This window comes from Theropithecus gelada, chromosome 14 (genome assembly GCF_003255815.1).
Source record: "Theropithecus gelada isolate Dixy chromosome 14, Tgel_1.0, whole genome shotgun sequence".
Taxonomy (NCBI): domain Eukaryota; kingdom Metazoa; phylum Chordata; class Mammalia; order Primates; family Cercopithecidae; genus Theropithecus; species Theropithecus gelada.
The window spans coordinates 64,783,890-64,805,043 of NC_037682.1; the positions used below are offsets into that span (position 1 = coordinate 64,783,890).

Consider the following 21,154-nt stretch of genomic DNA (forward strand, 5'->3'; position numbering starts at 1 on the left):
AAATCACTCCCCTTACGTAAAACTTTAATGTGTAAAAATCCTCAACTATAGCAAGTGGACATTTTACTTACTATAATTGCTCATCTATAGAAGGCAGAATTAAATATCAGAAATAGCATCTAGAATAACAGGGAAAGATCATACATCAGAAATTTAGTGTCAGCTTTTTACTATCATTATCTGTGAAGATCTTGTTATTTGCAGTTCAAGGAAGGTAAAGGGGAAAAGGTATTCTCATCTCGACTGGGAAACTTGAGAAAGTTTCCTTGTTTTTCCTGCCTGTATAGATCATACTTACCCAAGTTTTGTGGACATGCATGTTTCCCATATTATTTCCCATCCCAGCTTCACTTTGTCCTTTTTCACAGGATGTGAGAAAATGCCCCTAATGGCACTCATCACTAGTTCTGGTAATGAAGGGATGGGTCACTGAGATGTATGTAGGGCAGAGGTGTTAAAAAGTACATGTCATGTACTTAAAATTAGTCCAAACAGATTGCCTTTCAGATGTACAAACTGCCAAGAAGGACGTTGATGAGATCCCCTTTGTGGAATAAGTAGGAGAACAAAAGTCCCAAGGGACTCTCAGTGATCAATCCAATGAGGGAGTTGAGAGCTAGGGATCATGACTGCAAAAGTATTGCAAGTATTTCAAGATTTGTAATGTCTTCTACGTTTGATATTTGGTATTTCCTGTAGCAATTAGGGGGAAAATACTAAAAAAAACGAAAAAAAAAAAGCAAAACCAAAGAATGCTGAAGTCAGTCAACATCTATTCTGACTCAGTATGCTAGAGATTGAGTCAAATGCTTAGTATCTTATTTAATTTTCAAACAAATACGGTATAGTTGTTCTTCCATATCTGTGAGTTCTGTATCTGTGGATTCAACCAACTGTGGATCAAAAATATTTTTTAAAAAGAACAACAACAAAAAAAGGATAGTTGTGTTTGTACTGAACATGTACAGACTTTTTTCCTTGTCTTATTCCCTAGACAATGTAATAGGACCATTATTAGCAGAGTATTTTGTATTAGGGATTATAATCTAGTGATGATTTACAGTATATGAAGGATGTGCATAGGTTATATGCAAATATTACATCATCTTATATAGCAGACTTGAACGTCTGTGAATTTTGGTACACGAACGTCTGTGAAATTTGGTATCCCCCATGGATACCAAGGGACAACTGTTGTTATTTTACACATGAGGAAGCTGAATCACAAAAGTGAAATATATGTAAATAAACTGCTAGTTGAGACACCCAAACTCATGTTTTCTCCATTGTACACCACCTGTATGAATCACTAACCCCAGTGTGATCCATGTGTCAGCTGAATGACTTTAACATTGAGATCCTAATAAATGTGTTTGTCAGTTCTCTCTCACAGAATATCCTTATTATAGAGAGGAAGATTTAAAGGCACACTCCATATCCTCCTCAGAATAATTCTGCATTAAAAAGTCATTTCAGCAAAAAAAGATGTATTTTACTTTTTCTAGAAAGAGCTCTGGCTTTCTGGTATCATCTGAGAAATGCTAATTGAAGATATAAAGAAAGAACACTTTAGAAATCAGTAACTCTCTTATGGAAATATAGATAAGAAAATCCTTCAGTATTAACCATGAGACAGCTATTAAGTTACTACATAAGACAAAGCTTGCCATTGGTCACTGTCACTTGTAGTCATCTTTTGGTTAATACTAAAATTCTACCCAAAAAAGCCCTAAAATTAAATTACCATAATAATACTGTGACTATACATATTCAACTGGGTGCCTTGGACTTTTGTAGGGAAAACAGTTTAGTTTGAAAGGGGTTATATTATAAAGTTAAAAAAATTTTAAGACAGTTTATGAAAATCAGAAGAAAATAAGAGTTACATTTTATCACAGTGGTAACTTTTAAAAGTCCTATAACTTTCCTAACTATATCTTATGTAAATTTAGATGAAACATTTGCTGAATTCTCTTGTCTGTAAGGCAAAGGCATATGCAAAGTATATGTAAGTGCTTAGTAAATGAAAAATAAATGTTTTAAACACATAAGCAGTTCAAAATTCCTAACTCAAACTATAAAATTCAAAATAAAAGAACAATACTGTCCTGCCCCTGCAATGGGTCTCATCCTATTACTATCTTACCTGAATACATAGTTCTCCATTTACCATCATATATAAAACTCAAAAATAACACCTGGTTGCATCCCACTTTCATCACCAAGTCTACTTGCTATTTCAGGTACAGTTACGTACTTTCAAACTTTTCTGGCTCTAATGCTTATTAGCTGAGTGACCTTGAGCAAAGCAAATTGCTTTTCTTTCTTTCAATTTTTTTTTTTTTTAAGACAGGGTCTTGCTCTGTCACCCAGGATGGAGTGCAGTGGCATGATCACGGCTCATTGCAACCTCCACCTCCCGGGCTCAAGTGATCCTCCCACTTCAGCTTCCTGAGTAGCTGGGACTACAGGTGTGTGCTACCATGCCCAGCTAGTTTTCTGTATTTTTTTTTTTTTTTTTTTTTTTAGAGACAGGGTTTCGCCATGTTGCCCGAGTCTCAAACTCCTGGGCTCAAGCAATGCACCCACTTTGGCCTCCCAAAGTGTTGGGATTACAGGCGTGAGCCTCTGCACCCAGCCAGATTTCTTAACTTTAGTTTCCTCAACTGTAAAAGAAGGATTAAAAATAGCACCTACAATATAGAGTTGTTGTGAGATAAATTAATACAGGTAATGCCATTAGAAAAATGTCTAGCATGAAATAAATGTTCAATGAATGTCACCTATTATTTTTATTCTTTTCAATTTTTGTTTTCGCTTCCTGGCATGTTGTTTCTCCCTCTTTGCATAGTAAACTGCAATTCATCTTCAAGATCTAATCCATAACAAGTAGACACAATCCAGTAAAAAAATAGAAACAAGGTTTGAATAGACATTTTACCAAAGAAGATATATGAGTGGCTAATACACTCATGAAGATACTCAACATCATTAGTCATTAGGGAAATGCAAACCAGAACCACAAGATACTATTTCATATCCACTAGGATGATTATAATCAGAGCCAGACAATAATAAATGTCTGGCTGAGGCAGGAGGATCTTTTGAGCCCAGAAGTTCAAGGACAGCCTAAGCAACATGGTGACATCCCCTCTCTACTAAAAATAAAAATAAAATAAAAATTAGCTGTAGTCCCAGTTACTTGGGAAGCTGAGGTGGGAGGACTGCTTGAGCCAAGGAGGTTGAGGCTGCAGTGAGCCGTGATTATGCCACTGCACTTTGGCCTGGGAGACAGAGTAAGAAGACCCTGTCTTAAAAAAAAAAAAAAGGCTTTTTAAATGATTGAAGGTATGGAATGATTTTTAAAAATCATAGGCATTTATCTTTTTCCATTATGAAAAAACTAATTGCTTCCCAAGTCCTGCACATTTCTTCTTAGAAGACAGAATAGCAGAGCAGAAATAACATTACTATTGCAATCACAATAGTAACATGTCATTAATTTACCATATGACTCTGGACAAGTCTCCCTTATTAGGCTACAGTTTCCCCTTTAATAAAGACAAGATTAACTGTAAGGTTCTCTCCAGCACACCCACTGAAGAAAATTAAGGTGCTTCACACAAGATGAAAAATGAGAAGCTCAATTTCTTCACTATAAACAGGGAAGGAAATTCTTAATTTCTAAGAGAAAACACAGTTGGTGAATTAGGAGCCTCTTATATATGTATATACATAACTTTCATCCCAACACCAGGTCCCACCCTTCATTAACATGCAAACCCACACATCCCAACCCTCCCGCCCTTGACCCACACCCCATATACCTCAGCTATGGTCATTCTCAGAGCACTGACAGGGGAGAGCTCAATATCCACCAGTTGGGCGGCTTTTAAACTCTGCCCAGTAAAGATTGCACAAGGACAAAAAACATAGCATAGAGTTAGAAATGTAAAGCAAACAAGGACACAACACCTAAGAACATTTAGCACAGTGTTTAGAAACAAAGGATTTAGGGCTGTAGTTGGGCTGGGAAAAAGTGAGATGAGAGTCACTGTTATTTTTCTGTGGAAAATAGCAGTGATAAAATAACATCAAATTAGTCATAATTTTAAGTCAAGCTTGACAAACTTGTCTCTACCCTGTATCTTCTAATGCTCTGCTTCATCCCTCCCAGGCTTCGAAGAAATCAAATCCCAGGAGAATGTGAATAAGTCATTGGCAAAAGCTGATTTTATTTAAAAAAAGCACTACGACAAAGGGCAAACGTTGTAATATAGAGGGAAATGCTGATTTCCTACATTTCTTTATATAGCTGCTAACAGAGCTACTTAAAGTGTAAGAAAAGTAATGAAGATACCTCTGGCAAATGTGTTTCTATTAAACTGATACCATTAAACTCTGGAACTATATCACAAACTCCCCTGGTTCTGGTTCTAAATTTATCAAAATACTTTATGAATATAATTTGACTTTCCTTTTGGCTTGCCTACATTGAGAGAATGTGCTAATAATGCCAACATGTGCCTTCTCATTTTGCAGAAGTTAAATTTCATTTCTATGTTACCAAATTAGCATTTTTGTTCTTTTTTAAAAATTTAAATAATGGCAAACATTTCCCATAAACTCAAGGACGATTACTGTATGCTTTTAAACAACTGCCAACTGGGGCCGGGCATTGTGGCTCACACCCGTAATCCCAGCACTTTGGGAGACTAAAGTGGGTGGGTCGCTTGAACTCAGGAGTTTGAGACCAGCCTGGGCAACATGGTGAGACCCCCCATCTCTATTGAAAATACAAAGAAAATAGCCAGGCATAGTGGTGTCTGCTTGTGGTCCCAGCTAATCGGGAGGCTGACGTGGGAGGATCACTTGACCCCAGGAGAGGGAGGTTGCAGTGAGCTGAGATCACACTACTGCACTCCAGCCCTGGTGACAGTGAGACAGTAAACGTATTGAATATTTTTCTTCTTCCCTCAGATGTTTTCAGGTTTCAGAAACTTGTCTTATAACTTAACCTCATTTGGTAGAAGGCTGTTAGCATGAAGACACTGAGTTTCTTGGCCACAATTCAGACATAAATAATAAAATAATATTATTTTATTAAAAATAATAATAAATAAATAATAATAATAAAAAATAAGTGAAAATAAAAACAAAAATTGCCAGTTAGAATCTACAGACAGAAAGTAGATTAATGATGTCACAGGCTGAGGTGAGGGGCATAGGGAGAGTGCCTGCTTAATGGGGTCAGGATTTCTTTTTAAAGTAATGAAATGTGGAACTACAAAGTGATGACAGTGCACAGCATTGGAAATGTAGTGACAGTGAATCAATCTTACACTTTAACTATGGTTAAAATGGTAATTTTTGTGTTATGTGTATTCTGCTACAATAAAAAAAAATGGCAGCTATGTAGAGGCATTAAAAGAAATTGCTAATTTGAGGTTTAATATTCTAAGAAATCTGAAAGAAATTATAAAAGGCCTATAATCTTTTATAAGACCAACCAAAATATTTCATACACACGTTCATTATTTCATTTATTAATTCTATTCTGGTTTTTTTTTTTTTTTTTTGAGATGGAATCTCACTCTGTCATCCAGGCTGGAATGCAGTGGTGGGGTCGGCTCACTGTAACCTCCGCCTCCCAGGTTCAAGTGATTCTCCTGCTTTAGCCTCCCAAGTAGCTGGGATTACAGGTGCCCACCACCACGACCAGCTAATTTTTGTATTTTTAGTAGAGATAGGGTTTCGTCATGTTGGCCAGGCTGGTCTTGAACTCCTGACCTCAGGAGATCCACCTGCCTCAGCCTCCCAAAGGGCTGGGATTACAGGCGTGAGCCACAGTGCCCGGCCTATTCTGGTTAAAATTTAACCACTGATTTCTTTGGAGGGGTACAACACAAAGAGTTTCAGGGAGGCCGGACGCAGTGGCTCACGCCTGTAATCCCAGCACTTTGGAAGGCCAAGGCAGGCGGATCACGAGGTCGGGAGATTGAGACCATCCTGGCTAACATGGTGAAACCCTGTCTCTACTAAAAACACAAAACATTAACCGGGCCTGTTGGTGGGCGCCTCTAATCCCAGCTACTGGGGAGGCTGAGGCAGGAGAATGGCGTGAACCCCGGAGGCAGAGCTTGCAGTGAGCCGAGATTGAAAACAGCACTCCAGCCTGGGTGACAGAGCAAAACTCTGTCTTAAAAAAAAAAAAAAAAAAAAAGAGAGTTTCAGGGAAAATATAATTTACATTTGAGTAAATGTATTGAATATTTTTCTTCTTCCCTCAGATGTTTTCAGGTTTCAGAAACTTGTCTTATAACAACCTCATTTGGTAGAAGGCTGTTAGCATGAAGACACTGAGTTTCTTGGCCACAATTCAGAAAAAAAAGTCGTCATTATTCTGCATCCTTACAGTTTTGTTATAAAATTGATGAGATACACTCAGTTTTTTCCGTCTGTCTACACCAAGGATAACTGTTACTTGAGCACAAACGCAACTGAACAACACATGAAATGAAAATCTGTAATTCCCTTACAGTATCACTGTCACAAGGCTGGAACTGGAAGGGCTGGGGTTTGTGAAATACAGCATTCTCTTGCAAAAACAGTTGAAGATTGTAGTCCCGTACCACCTAAAGAGAAAATAAAATATCTTTAGGTCTTTAATGAGGTTAAAATGTCCAATTACATTATTAAGTTTAAGATTTATTCTGCTGTTTTCTATACAAATGAGAAATCATCCAACACTGTGGTAAGAAAGAAATGATGTTACACATTTTATTTTTCATTTTAGACAATGGTTATTATTTATCTGTCCTATTTTCTCAAAAATAAATTTGGAAAGTGATAGTTTAGAAACTAGATCAGATTTGGGAACTGGACAATATACAAAACCTTAAGAAGGCAAGAAGATAGTTTTTACACAAAAATCTATTCTGTGTAATACAGAACAGGGTGCACATAAGGAAGCACATTGGTCTTTTCCATCTCTCCCAGCTCTAAAATTTTATGGGCCTCTTAAAGTCTGTTTCATGGCCATTGCCATCCACTAGGAAACTGCCAGATAATCCTATCCACAGCACCAAATAGTGTTTGTAGAGTATTTCTCAGCACCTTCTTGAGGAGGTTACACACTAATTACCATCTTACAGCATACCAAGACGACAGGCTAGAAAGGAATTTCTTTTTTCTCTCTTTTTTTTTTTGAGATGGCGTCTTGCTCTGTTGCCTGGGCTGGAGTACAGTGGCGCAACCTCAGCTCACCACAAGCTCTGCCTCCCAGGTTCATGCCATTCTCCTGCCTCAGCCTCCCGAGTAGCTGGGACTACAGGCGCCCGCCACTGCGCCCTGCTAATTTTTTTGTACTTTTTTAGTAGAGACGGGATTTCACTGTGTTAGCCAGTGTGGTCTTGATCTCCTGACCTCGTGATCCGCCCGCTTCGGCCTCCCAAAGTGCTGGGATTACAGGCGTGAGCCACTGCGCCTAGCCTGGAATTTCTATAAAAGAAGAATTCTGATACACAGAAAGCAGAAGAACAAATAGCACAGAAAGGCAGCCATCTGAAAAAAATTCATTGTATTTACATACCTTGGGAAAGAGTGGAAATCAGCATCTGATGGGGCACCTCACTTTCTATTTTGCTAACACATTGCTTACCCCTTACTTATCTTTCATTTGCAGTATATTATAGCCCATTAGCACCTCTGCTAGAAGATGGGCAGAAGAAGAAAAAAAAAGTTCAAAGTAACTCTGTAGCTCTAATTTAGTAGTCCTGGGAAAAGGGATAATTGAGGAGATACAAAAAATAGTAGGTGTATATTGCATTTTGTTTACCAGTGCAATCCCAGTTCTCTATTGCTTCCCACCCCCTCACTCTACCAACCATTTATTGAGAGAGTTTACCAGGTCCAACATGAAACCCAGGGATGAGGGGGATATACAGATGAATAAGACGAACAAACAAGGTTAGTATCTTCAAAGAATTTATAATATGGAAACTGGGTGAACCAAACACACTACATAATTAAAATACACCACGGAGTGTGTAGAGGGTATGGGAAGAGAACAAGGTGATATTTAATCCAGGCCGATGATGGGGTGAGATGAGGTGAGGAGTTGTTAGAATATGGTCTGGGAAGGCTGGCTGAATAAACATATTCTCAAAGAGAAATGTACTTTGTTCTCTTCTTGGATTCCAGCTTTAAGCTAGAATAGCTGTGAAAGCTCATTACACAGCCCTCAGAGCCTCTCTAATCACCATGCAGAAAAGTTAAGAGGATCACCTCTCTAGCTGCCAAACCTGTCCTCAAGCACTATTAATCTTTTTGTTTTGTTTCTCTTGAGGAGGAGGTTTCAACCTTTTAAAATTTTAAACTCTTTGTTACGGAAAATTTCAAATACACATGTAAGTAAAGACAACAGTAGAATGTATCCTCATGTCTTCATCACCCCGTTTCCAAAACATCCCCTTATGACCAATATTCTTTCATCTTTAAGCCCATCTACCTCTTCTACTCCTAATTATATTGAAACAAGTTCCAGACATATCATTTAATTTATAAATATTTCAGTATATCTAAAAGGTAAGGATTCTTTTAAGAAAATATATCCACATTACAATTTACAGTAAGTACTTACAAAGCAACAAGTTCTCAAATTTCCCTGATTGTTTCCTTTATTACAAAAAAGTTTTTCAAATCAGGATACAAATATAGCCCCCACAGTGCAACTGCACGATGCTGTTTAGGTTTCCTTTCCTATACACGTTTCTTCATCTATCTCTGCTTTTCTCCCTCTTGCAATTTAATTGTTGAAGAAACTAGGTTTTTGTTCTGTAGAGTTTCCTGCAGTCTGGGAAAAAAATGACAAAGATGTAATTTTTATTACATCCTTGTAGTATTCTGTTTCCAGTATTTCCTATACATTGGAATGGGTGCTTTTTGTCTTGTTTATTTATTTATTTTCTTGAGAAGGTAACATTTACTTCCATCAGGAGGCTTGCTTCTTTTTACAAACAGCTGTAGTGGGCTGAATGGTAGCGTCTCAAAAGATATGTTCATGTCCTAATTCCCAAAACCTGTGAATGTTACTTCATTTGGCAAAAGTGGCTCTGTAGAAGTCCAAGATCAAGTGTTGACAGTTTGATTTCTTCTGAGGGTAATTATTGTCAGCTTGTAGTTGGCCATTTTCTTCTGGTATCTTCATGTGATCTTCTCCCTGTGCCTGTTTGTGTCCCATTCTCCTTTTTTTCAAAAAGTTTTAATTTTTAATTTTTGTGGGTATATAGTAGGTATTTATATTTATGGGGTACATAAGATATTTTGATACAGGACTACAATGTATAATAATCATATCAAGGTAAATGGGGGTATCCACCACCTCAAGCATTTATCCTTTGTATTACAAACAATCCAATTATACTTTTTTATTTTTATTATACTTTAAGTTCTAGGGTACATGTGCACAACGTACAGGTTTGTTACATAGGTATACATGTGCCACGTTGGTTTGCTGCACCCATCAACTCATCATTTACATTAGGAATTTCTCCTAATGCTATCCCTCCCCTAGCCCCCCACCCCAACAGGCCCCAGTGTGTGATGTCCCCTACCCTGTGTCCATGTGTTCTCATTGTTTGGCTCCCACCTATGAGTGAGAACATGCAGTGTTTGGTTTTCTGTCCTTGTGATAGTTTGCTTAGAATGATGGTTTCCAGCTTCATCCATGTCCCTGCAGAGGACTTGAACTCACCCTTTTTAATGGCTGCATAGTATTCCATGGTATATATGTGCCACATTTTCTTAATCCACTCTATCACTGATGGACATTTGGGTTGGTTCCAAGTCTTTGCTATTGTGAATAGTGCTGCAATAAACATATGTGTGCATGTGTCTTTATAGTAGAATGATTTATAATTCTTTGGGTATATACCCAGTAATGGGATTGCTGGGTCAAACGGTATTTCTAGTTCTAGATCCTTGAGGAGTTGCCACACTGTCTTCCACAATGGTTGAACTAATTTACGCTCCCACCAACAGTGTAAAAGCATTCCTATTTCTCCACATCCTCTCCAGCATCTGTTGTTTCCTGACTTTTTAATGATTGCCATTCTGTTGTGAGATAGTATCTCATTGTTGTTTTGATTTGCATTTCACTGACGATCAGTGATGATGAGCATTTTTTCATATGTCTGTTGGCTGCATAAATGTCTTCTTTTAAGAAGTGTCTGTTCATATCCTTTGCCCACTTTTTAATGGGGTTGTTTTTTTCTTGAAAATTTGTTTAAGTTCTTTGTAGATTCTAGATACTAGCCGTTTGTCAGATGGGTAGATTGGAAAGATTTTCTCCCATTCAGTAGGTTGCCTGTTCACTCTGATGATAGTTTCTTTTGCTATGCAGAAGCTCTTTAGTTTAATTAGATCCTATTTGTCTATTTTGGCTTTTGTTGCCATTGCTTTTGGTGTTTTAGTCATGAAGTCTTTGCCCATGCCTATGTCCTGAAGGGTATTGCCTAGGTTTTCTTCTAGGGTTTTTTATTGTGTTAGGGCTTAGATTTAAGTCTTTAATCCATCTTGAGTTAATTTTTGTATAAGGTATAAGGAAGGGATCCAATTTAAGCTTTCTGCAAATAGCTAGCCAGTTTTCCCAGCACCATTTATTAAATAAGGAATCCTTTCTCCATTGCTTGTTTTTGTCAGGTTTATCAAAGGTCAGATGGTTGTAGGTGTGTGGTGTTATTTCTGAGGCCTTTCTTCTGTTCCACTGGTCTACATATCTGTTTTGGTACCAGTACCATGCTGTTTTGGTTACTGTAGCCTTGTAGTATAGTTTGAAGTCAGGTAGCACGATGCCTCCAGCTTTGTTCTTTTTGCTTAGGATTATCTTGGCTATGCAGGCTCTTTTTTGGTTCCATATGAACTTTAAAGTAGTTTTTTCCAATTCTGTGAAAAAGTCAGTGGTAGCTTGATGGGGATAGCAATGAATCCATAAATTACCTTGGGCAGTATGGCCATTTTCACGATATTGATTCCATTTGTTCGTGTCCTCTTTTATTTCGTTGAGCACTGGTCTATAGTTCTTGAAGAGGTCCTTCACATCCCTTGTAAGTTGGATTCCTAGGTATTTTATTCGCTTTGTAGTAATTGTGAATGGGAGTTCACTTATGATTTGGCTGTCTGTCTATTATTGGTGGAATGCCTGTGATTTCTGCACATTAATTTTGGATTCTGAGACTTTGCTGAAGTTGCTTACCAGCTTAAGGAGATTTTGGGCTGAGACAATGGACTTTTCTAAATATATAATCATGTCATCTGCAAACAGACACAATTTGACTTCCTCTTTTCTTAACTGACTACCCTTTATTTCTTTCTCTTGCCTGATTGCCCTAGCCAGAACTTCCAACACTATGTTGAATACAAGTGGTGAGAGTGGGCATCCTTGTCTTGTGCCAGTTTTCAAAGGGAATGCTTCCAGTTTTTGCCCATTCAGTATAATATTGGCTGTGAGTCTGTCATAAATAGCTCTTATTATTTTGAGATATGTTCCATCAATATCTAGTTTATTGAGAGTTTTTAGCATGAAGGGCTGTTGAATTTTGTTGAAGCCCTTTTCTACATCTATTGAAATAATCATGTGTTTTTGTTTTTGTTTTTTTTTGAGATGGAGTCTCACTCTGTCTCCCAGGCTGGAGTGCAGTGGTGTGATCTTGGTTTACTGCAAGCTCCGCCTGCTGGGTTCACGCCATTCTCCTGCCTCAGCCTCCCGAGTAGCTGGGACTACAGGTGTCTGCCACTGTGCCTGGCTAATTTTTTGTATTTCTAGTAGAGATGGGGTTTCACCGTGTTAGCCAGGATGGTCTCGATCTCCTGACCTCATGATCCACCCAACTTGGCCTCCCAAAGTGCTGGGATTACAGGCGTGAGCCACTGTGCCCGGCCGGTTTTGTTATTTTTAAATGTATAATAAACTATTGTTGATGTGGTCACCTTATTGTGTCATCGAATACTAGATCTTATTCATTCTATCTAACTATATTTTTTGTACCCATTAACCATCCTGGCTCCCCCAACACCTGACTACCCTTCCCAGACTCTGGTAAACATCCTTCTACTCTTTATCTCCATGAGTTCAATTTGTTTTACTTTTTTAACTTTCACAAATAAGTGAGAACATGTGAAATTTGTCTTTCTGTGCCTAGTTTGTTTCACTTAACATAATGACCTCCAGTTTTATCTATGCTGTTGTAAATGACAGGATCTCATTCTTTTTCATGGCTGAATAATACTCCATTGTGTATATATACCAAGTTTTCTTTATCTGTTCATCTGTTAATGGACACTTAGGTTGCTTCCAAATCTTGGCTATTGTGAATAGTGCTGCAATCAACATGAGAGTGCAGATATCTCTTTGATATATTGATTTCCTTTCTTTTGGGTGTATACCTAGCAGGGAGATTGTTGAATCATACGGAAGTTCTATTTTTAGTTGTTGAGGAACTGCCAAACTGTTTTCCATAGTGGTTGTACTAATTTACATTCCCAGCAACAGTTTACAAGGGCTCCCTTTTCTCCAAATCCTCACCAGCGTCTATGTTACTGCCTGTCCTTTGGATAAAAGCCACTTGAACTAGGGTGATATATTATCTTACTGTAGTTTTGATTTGCATTTCTCTGATGATCAATGATGTTGAGTACCTTTTCATATGCCTGTCTGCCATTTATTTTTATTATTTTTTGAGACAGGGTCTCACCCAGGCTAGAGTGCAGTGGTGCAATCTCAGCTCACTGCACCCTCTGCGTCCCTGGCTGAAGAGATCCTCCCACATCAGCCTCCTACAGACATATGCCACATGCCCTGCTATAGTTTTGTATTTTTTGTAGAGATGGGGTTTCACCATGTTATCCAGGCTGGTCTCTAACTCCTGGGCTCAAGTGATCCGCCCACCTTGGCGTCCCACAGTGTGGGATTACAGGCATGAGCCATTGCACCTTGCCCTGTCTGCTATTTATATGTCTTTTTTTGAGAAACGTCTATTTAGACCTTTTGCCTATTTTTAAATCGAATTATTACCTTTTTTTTTCCTATAGAGTTATTTGAGCTCCTTATATATTCTCATTATTAATCCTTTGTTAGATGGATATTTTGCAAATATTTCCTCCCATTCTATGGGTTGTTGCTTCACTTTGTTGATTGTTTCCTTTGCTGTGCAGAAACTTTTTAACTTGATGTGATCCCACTTGTCCATTTTTGCTTTGGTTGCCTGTGTTTGCAGGGTATTACTCAAGAAATCTTTACCTAGTCCTATGTCTTAGAGAGTTTCCTAATGTTTTCTTTTAGTAGTTTCATAGTTTGAGGTCTTAGATTTAAGTCTTTAATCCACTTTAATTTTTGTATATGGCAAGAGATAGGGGTCTTAATTCTTCTGCATATGAATATAAATATCCAGTTTCTCCAGCATCATTTATTAAAGCGATTGTCCTTTCTCCAATGTATGTTCTTGGCAACTTTGTCAAAAATGAGTTCACTGCAGATGGGTGGATTTGACTCTGGGTTCTCTATTCTGTTCCACTGGTATTTGCTTTTATGCCAGTACCATGCTGTTTTGGTTACTATAGCTTTGTAGTATAATTAGAAGTCACACAATAGGATTCCTTCAGTTTTGTTCTTTTTGTTCAGGATAGCTGGAAAGCTTTGGTTATTCTGGGTCTTTTGTGGTTCTATAAAAATTTTAGGATTGTTTTTTCTACTTCCATGAAGAATGCCACTGGTATTTTGATAGAGACTGCATTGAATCTGTAGATTGCTTTGGGCAGTATAGACATTTTAAGAATATTGATTCTCCCAATCCAACAACATGGAATATCTTTCCATTTGTTTGTGTCCTCTTCAATTTATTCCTTCCTTCCTTCCTTCCCTCCCTCCCTCCCCCACCCCCTTCCTTCCTTCCTTCTTTTTTTTGACGGAGTTTTGTTTCGCTTTTGTTGCCTAGGCTGGAGTGCAGTGGCATGATCCCGGCTCACTGCAACCTCCATCTCTTGAATTCAAGTGATTCTCCTGTCTCAACCTCCTAATTTCTGTCATTGTAAGAGATCTTTCGCTTCTTTGGTTAATTCCTATGTATTTTAATGTATTTGTAGCTATTGTAAATGACATTACTTTCTTGATTTATTTTTCAGAATCTTGCTGCTGGCATATAGAAATGCTACTGATTTTTGAATGTTGATTTTGTATCCTGCAACTTTACTAAAGGTGTTTATCAGTTTGAATATTTTGGTGGAGTCTTCAGGTTTTTCAAAATATAAGCCTATATCATCTGCGAAGAATAATAATTTGACTTCTTTCTTTCCACTTTGGATGCTCTTTCTTTCTTTCATCTGACTGTCGTAGCTAGGACTTCTAGTATTATGTTGAACAACAGTGGTAAAAGTGGGCATCCTTGTCATGTACCAGATCTTAGAGGAAAGGCATTCAGTTTTTCTCCATTCAGTATGATACTCATCGTGGGTCTGTTATACAAGGCTTTTATTGTCTTGAGATATGTTCCCTCTACACCCAGCTTATTGAAGGGTTTTATCATAAGGGAATGTTAAATTTTATCAAATGCTTTTTCAGCATCAAATGAAATGATCATACAGTTTTTGCCCTTCATTCTGTTGATACGATGTATCATGCAGAGTGATGTGTGTATGTTGAACCATCCTTGCATTCTTGGGATACATTCCACTTGGTCATGATGAATAATCTTTTTAATGCGTTGTTGAATTCAATTTGCTAGTATTTTGTTGAGGATTTTTGCATTAATGTTCATCAGGGATACTGGCTTGTTTTTATTTTTTGATGTGTCTTTGTCTGATGTTGGTATCAGGGTAATGCTGGCCTCAGAGAATGAGATGGGAAGTATTCCCTCCTCCTCTATTTTTTGGAATTGTTTGAGTAAAATTGGTATTAGTTCTTCTTTAAATATTTGGTAAAATTTCACCACAAAGCCATCCAGTCCCAGGCTTTTCCTTGCTCAGAGACTTTCTATTACAGCGTTGATTTTGTTACTTGTTTTTTCGTCTCTTCAGGTTTTGAATTTCTTCATGGCTCGATCTTGGTAGGTGTCCATTCTCACAATGCTATAATGGACTACCTGAGACTGGGTAATTTGTAAAGAAATGCAGCTTAATTGACCCATGGTTCTGCAGGCTGTACAGGAAGCATGGCTGCGGAGGCTTCTGGAAACTTACAATTATGGCAGAAGGCAAAAGGGAAGCAGCTTAGTCTTACATGGCAGGAGGAAAAGAGAGAAGGGGGAGGTGCTACACACTTTTAAACAACCAGATCTTGTGAGGACTCACTCACTACCAAGAGAACAGCAAGGGGGAAGTCCACCCCTGTGATCCAATTACCTCCCACTGGCCCCCCCTCCAACATTGGGGATTATTATAATTTGATGAGATTTGGGTGGGGACACAAATCCAAACCACATTGGTAGGTTGCATGCATCTAGGAATTTATCCTTTTTTTTTTTTTTTTTTGAGACAGAGTCTCGGTCTGTCGCCCAGGATAAAGTGCAGTAGTGCAATCTTGGCTCACTGCAACCTCTGCCTTCCTGGATCAAATGATTCTCACACCTCAGCCTCCTGAGCAGCTGTGATTTCAGGCATGTGCCACTACACTCGGATAATTTTTGTACAGTAGAGACAGGGTTTTTCCATGTTGGCCAGGCTGATCTCAAACTCCTGGCCTCAAGTGATCCACCCACCTTGGCCTCCTAAAGTGCTGTGATTACATGTGTGAGCCATCGCACCCAGCCCTATTTATCCATTTCTTCTGGGTTTTCCAATTTATTGGCATGTATTGTTCATAGTAGCCTCTAATGATCCTCTGAATTTCTATGGTATTGGTTGTAATGTCTCCTTTTTCACTTCTGATTTTATTTATTTGGTTATTCTCTCTTTTTTTCCTCACTAGTCTGGCTAAAGGTTTGCTGATTTTCAACAGTCAAGCTGAGAGCCAAATCACGAATGGACTCCCTTTCACAACTGACATACAAACAAACAAACAAACAAACAAACCCAAAAAACAAAAACCTAGAAATACAGCTAACGAGGGAAGTGAAGGACCTCTAAAAGGAGAACTACAAATCACTGCTGCTCAAATAAATTAGAGATGATACAAACAAATGAAAAAACATTCTATGCTCATGGATAGGAAGAATCAATATCATAAAAATGGCCATACTGCCCTAAGCTATTTATTTACTTATTTATTTATTTATTTAATTTCAGAAGGAGTCTCACTCTGTCGCCCAGGCTAGAGTGCAGTGGCACAATCTCAGCTCGCTGCAACCTGCGCTTCCTGGGTTCAAGTGATTCTCCTGCCTCAGCCTCCTGAGTAGCTGGGACTACAGGCATGTGCCGACTAATTTTTGTATTTTTAGTAAAGATGGGGTTTTACCATGTTGGCCAGGCTGATCTTGAACTCCTGACCTCAAGTGATCTGTCCACCTTGGCCTCCCAAAGTGCTGGGATTACAGGTGTGAGTCAGGTGCCCAGCCTGCCCTAAGCAATTTATAAATTCAATGCTATTCCCATTAAACTACCATCGACATTCTTTGCAGAACTAGAAAAAACTATTTTAAAATTCATATGAAACCAAAAAAGAGTCTGAATAGCCAAGGCAATCCTAAGCAAAAAGAACAAAGCTAGAGGCATCACACTACTCAACTTCAAACTATACCACAGGGCCATTGCAACCAAACAGCATGGTACTAGTACAAGATCAGACACATAGACCAATGAAACAGAATAGAGAACCCAGAAATAAGACTGCACCCCTAAAACCACCTAATCTTCAACAAACCTGACAAAAAGCAACGGGGAAAGGATTCCCTATTTAATAAATGGTGCTGGGATAAGTGGCTAGCCAGATGCAGAAAATTGAAACTGGATCCCTTCCTTACACCACATACACAAGTTAACTCAAGATAGACTAAAGACTTAAATGTAAAACCCAAAACTATAAAAACCCTAGAGGAAAACCTAGGCAATACCATTCAGAATATAGGCATGGACAAAGATTTCATGATGAAGATGCCAAAAGCAATTGCAGCAGAAGTAAAAATTGACAAATGGGATCTAATAAAACTTAGGAGCTTCTGCACAGCAAAATAAACTATCAACAGAGTAAAAACGCATCCTACAGAATGGGAACTTTTTTTTTTTTTTTCAAACTAAGCATCTGACAAAGGTCTAATACCCAGCATCTATAAGGAACTTAAATAAGTTTACAAGAAAGGACACTGAAAAGTGGGCAAAGGACATGAAAAAGTGGGCAAAGGACATGAACAGACACTTTTGAAAATAAGATATACATACAGCCAGCAATCATATGAAAAAAACTCAACATCACTGATCATTACAGAAATGCAAATCAAAACCACAATGAGATACCATCTCACACCAATAAGAATGGCTATTAATAAAAAATTAAAAAACAAAGGATGCTGTCAAAGTTGTGGAGAAAAAGGAACAGTTTTGCACTGTTGGTGGGAGTGTAAATTAGTTCAACCTTCGTGGAAGACAAGGTGGCAATTCCTCAAAGACCTAGAGACAGAAAAACCATGTGACCCAGCAGTTCCATTACTGAGTATATCCCCAAAGGGATATCAATTGTTCTGTTATAAAGACATATGCTTGCTTATGTTCATTGCAGCACCATTCACAATAGCAGAGACATGGAATAAACCTAAATGCCCGCCAATGATAGACTGGATATAGAAAATGTGGCACATGTCCGGGCGTGGTGGCTCATGCCTGTAATCCCAGCACCTTGGCCAAGGTGGGCGGATCACCTGAGGTCAGGAGTTTGAAACCAGCCTGTCCAACAAGGCAAAACCCCATCTCTACAAAAATACAAAAATTAGCTGGGTGCAGTGGTGGACGCGTATAATCCCAGCTACTTGGGAGGCTGAGGCAGGAGAATCGCTTGAACCCGGGAGGCGGAGGTTGCACTGAGCCAAGATCATGCCATTGCACTCCAGCCTGGGTGATCATGCCATTGCACTCCAGCCTGGGTGACAGAGCAAGACTCTGCCTCAAAATCAAAAAGCAAAAAACAAAAAAAAAAAAGAGAAAAGAAAAGAAAATGTGGTATATATACACCACAGAACACTATGCAGCCATAAAAAAAGAATGAGATCATGTCTTTTGCAGGAACATAAATGGAGATGGAGGCCATTATCCTTAGCAAACTAATGTAGGAACAGAAAAGCAAATACCACAGGTTCTCATTTATAAGTGGGAGCTAAATTATGAGAACACATGGGAACAATGCACACTGGGGCCTACCAGAGGGTGGAGGGTAGAGGGTGGGAGGAGGGAGAGAATCAGGAAAAATAACTAATGGGTGCTAGGCTTAATATGTGGGTGATGAAATGATGTGTACCAAACCCTCCATGACACAAGTTTACCTAGTAATCTGCACATCCTGCACATGTACCCCTGAAATTAAAATTAAAGGGAAAAAAAGGTTTATCAATTTTGTTAATCTTTTCAAGAAACTAGCTTTTCATTTCGTTGACCTTTTGGTACACAACTTTTGTTTTTTGTTTTTTTTTAAAGAGACAAGCTCTCGCTGTGTCGCCCAGGCTGGAGTATAGTAGCATGATCATAGCCTGCTGTAGCCTCCAATGCCTGGGCTCAAGTAATTCTTCCGCCTCGGCCTCCTGAGTAGCGGGGACAACAGGTATGCACCACCATGCCTGGCTAATTTTTAAATTTTTTTTGTAGAGATAGGGTCTTGCTATGTTGCCTAGGCTGCTCTTGAACTCCTTACCTCAAGCAATCCCCCCACCTTGGCCTTCCAAAGTATTGGGATTACAAGCATCAGCCACTGTGCCCAGCCTCCTTTGTTCACTTTTAAATTGGGTTGTCTCTGATGTTGACTTGTAAGAGTTCTTTGTATATTCTCAATATGAAATTTTTATCAGATATGCGATGTGCAAATATCTTCTCTCATCATTTGGGTTGATTTCACATTCTTAATAATATCCTTTGATGCACAAAAGCTTTTAATTTGATACAGTCTAATTATCTATGTTTTCCTTTGTTACCTGTGCTTTCAATGTCAAATCTGAGAACGCACTGCCAAATCAAGGTCATAAAGATCTACCTCTATGTCTTCTCTTATAAGTTAGATCATTGATCCATTCTGAGTTAATTTTGTGAGGTAAGGGTTCACAATTTCATTGAACTTCATTCTTTTTTTTTTGAAACAGAGTCTTGCTCTGTCGCCCAGGCTGGAGTGCAGTGGTACGATCTCAGCTCACTGCAACCTTCACCTTCTGGGTTCAAGTGATTCTCCTGCCTCAGCCTCCCAAGCAGCTGGGACTACAGGTGCCCACCACCATGCCCAGCCAATTTTTGTATTTTTAGTAGAGACGGGGTTTCACCATATTGGCCAGGCTAGTCTGGAACTCCTGATCTCATGATCCACCCACCTCGGCCTCTCAAAGTGTTGGGATTACAGGTGTGAGCCACCACGCCTGGCTTGAACTTCATTCTTTTGCATGTGGCTATCCAGCGGTCCCAAAACCTTTTTCTGAAGAGAATATTCTTTCTCTACTGAATAGTCATGGCACCTTTGTTGCAAATCAATTGACCATAGATGTTCAGGTTTATTTCTGAACTCTCAATTCTATTTCATTGGTCTATAGGTCTATACTTACGTGTATATCACACTATCTTTACTACTGTAACTTTATAGTAAGTTATGAAATTGGGAAGTGTGAGTCCTCCAACTTTATTTTTCCTTTTCAATATTATTTAGACTATTCATGGTCCCTTGTAGTTCCATATTAATTCGAGGATTGGGCTGGGTGCGGTGGCTCAAGCCTGTAATCCCAGCACTTTGGCAGGCCAAGGCGGGCGGATCACTTGACATCAGGAGTTCAAGACCAGCCTGGCTAATACGACGAAACCCCATCTTGACTAAAAATAAAAAAAAATTAGCCAGGCGTGGTGGCATATGCCTGTAATTCTAGCTACTTGGGAGGCTGAGGCAGGAGAATCGCTTGAACCCGGGAGGTGGAGGTTGCAGTGAGCTGAGCTCATGTCTAGCCTGGGTGACACAGTGAGACCCTGTCTCAAATTAAAAAAAAAAAAAAAAATTGAGGACCAGCTTTTCCATTTCTGCAAAAAAGGCCATTGGAATTTTGATAGGGACTACATTGAATCTGTAGATCATTTTGGGGAATATTACAATATTAGCAACATAAAATCTCCCAGTCCATGAACATTTATTATATGCATTTATATCTTTTATTTCTTTCAGCAATGTTTTATAGTTTTCAATGTACAGGTCTTTAAATCCTTTGGTTAAATTTATTCCTACATAGTTTATTCTTTGAGTATTATCGTAGTTGGAATTATTTTCTTAATTTTCTTTTTGGATCATTCATTGATGGAATATAGAGATGCAACTGATTTTTGTGTTTTTATCTTATATGTTGCTAAGTGTATTAAGTCTATTAATTTTTTTTTAATGGATTATCTGAGAGTTTATAAATATAATCATGTCATCTGCAAAGACAGGTAATTTTAATTCTTCTTTTTCAATTTGGATGCCTTTTATTTCTTTTTCTCACTGAATTGCTCTGGCTAGGATTTCCAGTACAATGGTTAATAGCAGTGGTGAAAATGGGTATCCTTGTCTTGTTCCTGATACCAGCAGGGGAGACTTTCAGTCTTTCATTATTGAATACGATATTGGTTGTGGGGTTTTCACAAATGCTATCCTGTTATGTAAGTTCCCTTCTATTCTAGTTTGCTGAGTGCTTATCACAAAAAAGTATTGAATTTTGTCAAGTCTTTTTCTGTGTCTATTGAAATGATCATGAAGTTTTTTCCTTCCTTTTATCTACTTTTTTTGGGTTAGACTTCAAGGTATTAAGAACAGTAACATTAGACAATTTAATTTTCAAATAAATGTAGAATAACATTGTTATTTTCTGAATTCTTTTTTTAAATTGATTTTCTGAATTCTTAAATGAACTTTGTTATTAATTGGTTTCCTTATCGAGACAAAAAGCAAGCACACACAAACAGATTATAAAGGCCAGTAGAGCTATCTTTGGAGTTACTATCCTAGAGAAAATACTATGACAAC

General features: G+C 38.4%; 1 protein-coding gene across 4 annotated transcripts in view; it reads right to left on the reverse strand.

The window, feature by feature from the left end:
• Positions 1-21,154, reverse strand: part of FCHSD2 (FCH and double SH3 domains 2) — a 318,379-nt gene that overhangs the window by 62,889 nt on the left and 234,336 nt on the right. For 2 of the 4 annotated variants that reach the window (XM_025355580.1, XM_025355583.1), the window contains 2 exons: positions 6,540-6,635; positions 3,828-3,899 (listed from right to left, as the gene is read on the reverse strand). In XM_025355580.1, the coding sequence (XP_025211365.1) occupies positions 3,828-3,899; positions 6,540-6,635 (168 nt within the window). The remainder of the gene's footprint in view (positions 1-3,827; positions 3,900-6,539; positions 6,636-21,154) is intronic. The other 2 variants (XM_025355582.1, XM_025355581.1) reach the window with 1 other exon arrangement.